At 50.4% G+C, this 4225-nt stretch overlaps 1 protein-coding gene and 1 pseudogene across 3 annotated transcripts in view; both read right to left on the bottom strand.

Moving 5' to 3' along the window:
• Positions 1-3778, bottom strand: part of NUDC (nuclear distribution C, dynein complex regulator) — a 13910-nt gene extending 10132 nt beyond the window's left edge. Inside the window, exons 1-2 of one of the 3 annotated variants that reach the window (XM_027109564.1) lie at positions 3572-3778; positions 695-772 (exon numbers count right to left, since the gene is read on the bottom strand). In XM_027109564.1, coding sequence (XP_026965365.1) covers positions 695-772; positions 3572-3652 — 159 coding nt within the window. In that variant the 5' untranslated portion in view covers positions 3653-3778. The remainder of the gene's footprint in view (positions 1-694; positions 773-3571) is intronic. The other 2 variants (XM_027109565.1, XM_027109563.1) reach the window with 2 other exon arrangements.
• On the bottom strand, positions 1827-3146 carry LOC113622364 (cytochrome c oxidase subunit 5B, mitochondrial pseudogene; annotated as a pseudogene).
• Positions 3779-4225: the final 447 nt, after the last annotated feature.

Genomic DNA, 4225 nt, shown 5'->3' on the forward strand with positions numbered 1-4225 from the left:
GTAATAACCTATAATGGAAAAGAATCTGAAAAAATATATATATATATCTGTATGTGTGTGTGTGTATATATATATATCTGACTCACTTTTCTGTACACCTGAAAACTAACACAAGATTGTAAATCAACTATTTCAATTAAAAAAAAATTTTTTTTTAAACCCTGCATTTCTCAAATCCTTGAACTTTTGCTTACAGCATCTGGGAAGACTGGGATAGCTGGCTTTGAGTTTTCCTATATCTCTGCCTTCTAAGCTCAATTTCTAACATTTGCCTACTCTCATCTCCCAGCTAGGTAATTAGATAAAACCTCAATGGAAAAGGAACCAAAAAGCATGGTGTCAGGGGCAGAAGGCAGTTTTACAACAGACTCTGGCTCCAATCCTGGGTCTCCCATAACTCAGCTCAAATATTTGGACAACCCTGGCTCTCCCATAACTCAGACCAATTTCCTCACTTGTAAATGGGGATAGTAACATCTGCCCCTCTCAAACTTCTAGAGGACCATGGGGATAGGGCAGATAAGCACTTGGCAAGGAGAGGGGCTTCAATAAATGACAGCTCGCTTTCCTTCCCCGACTCTTTGCCCTTGGCATTTTACTTCTGCTATAGGTTATTATTATGCCAAAGGAAGGCCAAGTAAGCTCTTCTTCCGGAGAAAGAGCTGCCCAAGGGACAGTGGTCACCAACACTCACCTTCTCTGCCATCCCCTCTTCTCCGCCAACGAAAAAGTCTGTTTTGCGTCGAAGGAAGCTGAAGAAAGTGTTCACGAGCTGAAAGAAGACAAAGACCAAAGCTGTAGAGATGCCATATTGGGAGTCCCTCACCTACACAGAAGCTAACTTCCTTAGTCTAGAAGGGAACTTGGGACTGGACTGTTTCGCCCCGAGCCTCCCCACTGAGAAAACAGGCCCTGACTTAGTCACTTCTGCCAGGAAGCCTAGCCCAACCTTACCTAGATCACCTGAAAGGCAGATTTCTCATTTCTTGTGTGCATGTGTATATGTGTTCCACATTTTTTGTGGTGCTAGAAGCAGCCTGAGGATATTGGACACTCCTCTGCATCCAGGACTTGAAACACCTGGGATCCAGCTTTCCTCTCCACAAAATAAAAAGCCCATCCAGAGTGGCACTGGCTGAGTTACTAGGGCAGAGCTAGGAGGAGGGGAACAAATGAAGCCACTTCAAAGAAGGTTAAAGGGGCTTCCCTGGTGGCACAGTGGTTGAGAGTCCGCCTGCCGATGCAGGGGACATGGGTTTGTGCCCCGGTCCGGGAGGATCCCACATGCCGCAGAGCGGCTGGGCCCGTGAGCCATGGCCGCTGGGCCTGCGCGTCTGGAGCCTGTGCTCCACAACAGGAGAGGTCACAGCAGTGAGAGGACCGCGTACCGCAAAACAAAACAAAACAAAAAAAACACAGAAGGTTAAGACCAACTAACTCTGGCTGGGTTATCAGTGCAGCCAAGTCATTTAAGAGCATTGGTCTGGGTATCAGACTGATACACATTAGCTCTGTGGCCTTGGGAAAGTTTCTTAACTCCACAAAACAGAACCAGCAGCAGGACCTATTTCTAGGGATATAAGTGAGGATCCTCTGTGAGGACCAAAGGAGGTAATGGAGGTGAGGTGCTTAGCAGTGTCTCGCCCAGAGCAAGAGACCCTCTGCGGGAGAGTGAACTCCTCACAAGCAGGCACTGTGAACCATGACTTTGTCTACATCCCCAATGCCTAGCACCAGATCTGACTCAGAGTACATGCTCAATAAAATTTTTGCTGAATGAAAAGACCTAGTAGTGACCTAAGATTAGCACATATAACTAAGCCCCCTTTTTTTGGAGGAGAAGCCAATGTAATAGCTAGTCTTTATTGGAAAGAAGAAACTTTACATTACATTTTGAGTGAGTTAGTGCAGGGGCTCAGTGGGCCAGCTGGTGGGGCACCAGCGTGTAATGGGTTCCACAGCTAGGGCATCGCTGGGCCTCGCCTTTATGCAGCCAGAACCAGATGACAGCACTGTTGTCTTCTTCACAGATGCAGCCCACTATCCGCATATTGGTGATGGAGGGGACTAAATTAGGGTCTTCCTTGGTACCTGAGGCTGCCTTTGGGGCGAGCATATTGTACAGGTCTAGTCCCTGCGTGCAGCCAGCATGACCTCCCTCTCCAGCCCAGTGGCCTGCTCATCATCAGTAGGAACACCACCTCCAGACACCATAGAGTGCACCACGGAGACTCTGCTGGGACCGCGGGCCCTCAGGGCCTGCGTGGCCAGCGCTTCAGCTCCGCGCAGTAACCTTGAAGCCTTCACGCCAACTAAGCCCTTTTATTTGCCCAAGTGAGTGGTTCTAAATCTGATGCTAGAATTTATCTCAATGGTTTCAATTCCTGCTTCTAGACACTTTTTCAATTCACTCAAAAACGAACTCACTCCCAAATCCAACTGTGTCAACAATTTAGGGGGGTGGGGGATGGGAGCCTTTCACATCTCCAAATTAATAGCACTCTTCCCACCTCAAAGGGCTTAGGAGTCCTTGGTAACCACAGGCACCTAAATGAGAGAATGGGAATGGAAAGCTCCATGAAAACTTGTCCCCAGAGAGACACAGAATCAGAAATGGTCTGTGGAAAGCACACACTGGCCTAAGGATTCTGGTCCCCTCTAGGTCAGGACCCTTTTGGATGATCTTGGGCAAGTTCCTTCAGTTTCTTTATAGAAAGACTGATTTTGATAGGCTTTTCTACCTTTTGAACTTTCCATGGTTCAAAACAACCAACTCTAGAATCTCGACTAGTTGGTTTTTATCCTTCATACACTACGTGTTATTGGGTCTGGTCACTACGCATGAATTATGTTCTTGCACACATCAATCACTCAACAGATACTTGTTGAATGTTCAAGCCTGATTACTGAGAATTCCTCACTGTCCTTCACTTCAAGACATCTTGCTCTCCTACAAGTTCAGGAAATAAGGATTCGTAGCTCTGTCTCAAAGAAAGAAACTGAGGTCTGGAGACGTGGAACGGTCTCAAGCTGATAGGTGGTGTAGAACAATTGTGAACACAGGTCTCCTATTCCCTCATTCAAGCCCTAGAAAGACCACGTGTTAACATCACCACCCCACCCCCACCCCCACACACCGCACACATTCTTCCGCTCGTTCCAAGTCTTGGTACATGCAAATCTCAATGTCTAGAACAGTTCATCCTAAAGGATGCTCTTCGGGAGCGGCCAGCAGAAAAGAAACGGGGCCAGAAGTATGTGGGAGAAAAAGCGTGGGGGGCGGGGAGAGATCCCAAGACTCTGGGTCTTTTCAGGGGCGGGTGCAGGGACGCCGGAGCTGCTAAGACAGGAACTACTGAGGGGCCCCGGGGTCCCATGACTGATACGAGCGCAAGACTTGAGGCAAGGAGGCCAGGCCGGAAGCTGGAGTGCAGTAAGAATGCGGGGGGGATCCCAAAGCTCGCGAGGCCCAGCGGTGTATCTCGGCCCTTGAAGGCAGAGAAGGGCGGAGAGAGCGTGGCTGGGGCATCCCGGGTGGGCCAGGCCGAGCCAACGCCGCACGGACCGTTACCTCCTGCACGCCGCCCTCGTGCTGCTGCGCCATGGCCAGCAACATGCCGTCGAACCGATCCTCCTCCTGCTCTCCACCCATCGTGCCGGCCGCTAGCCACGCTCCGAAATCTGCGCTCCACACACGCGTCCCGCGCTCTCTGGTCCTTAGGGTCGCGTCCGGTCCAGCCGCTCTAGTCCCCGGCCTTCCGCAGCGGAGCCGGAAACACGCACACGCCCCACCGCCCACGCCCGCCTGCTAGTTCTCTCTTCCCGCCTCTCTTCCGGCCTGCAGCCATTGACCGCGCGGCAAACAGCCCGCTTCGCCGGCCATTGGTCAACTTGCTAAGCCAATCAAAGAGCTCGTCAGTGAAGCTGTGGGCGGAGACGAGGGCCCCTGAGTTTGGTGTGAGTTGCTATGGTCACCAGACGCTTTTTATGGAGCCTTCCAGAAAGCCCTGGGCCCAACTCCCGCGGGATTGGAAGCTAAAAAGGCACGAACTTTGTTCCTATGGGAATGACCTCCCAGCTTGTAGAACAGTGAAGTGGAAAGTGTTCTTAGTCATCTTTTCTAACCCTTCAATGAGTCAATTGAGGCCCAGAAAGAAGGGACTTACCCGAATGACAGCCCACCTCCGGCATCATCACATACTCCATACAAATTTGAAGGGTCCCT

Source organism: Aethalodelphis obliquidens, unplaced genomic scaffold, assembly GCF_003676395.1.
Source record: "Aethalodelphis obliquidens isolate GAN/ISIS:26980383/991018 unplaced genomic scaffold, ASM367639v1 scaffold9, whole genome shotgun sequence".
In the NCBI taxonomy this organism is placed as follows: Eukaryota; Metazoa; Chordata; class Mammalia; order Artiodactyla; family Delphinidae; genus Aethalodelphis; species Aethalodelphis obliquidens.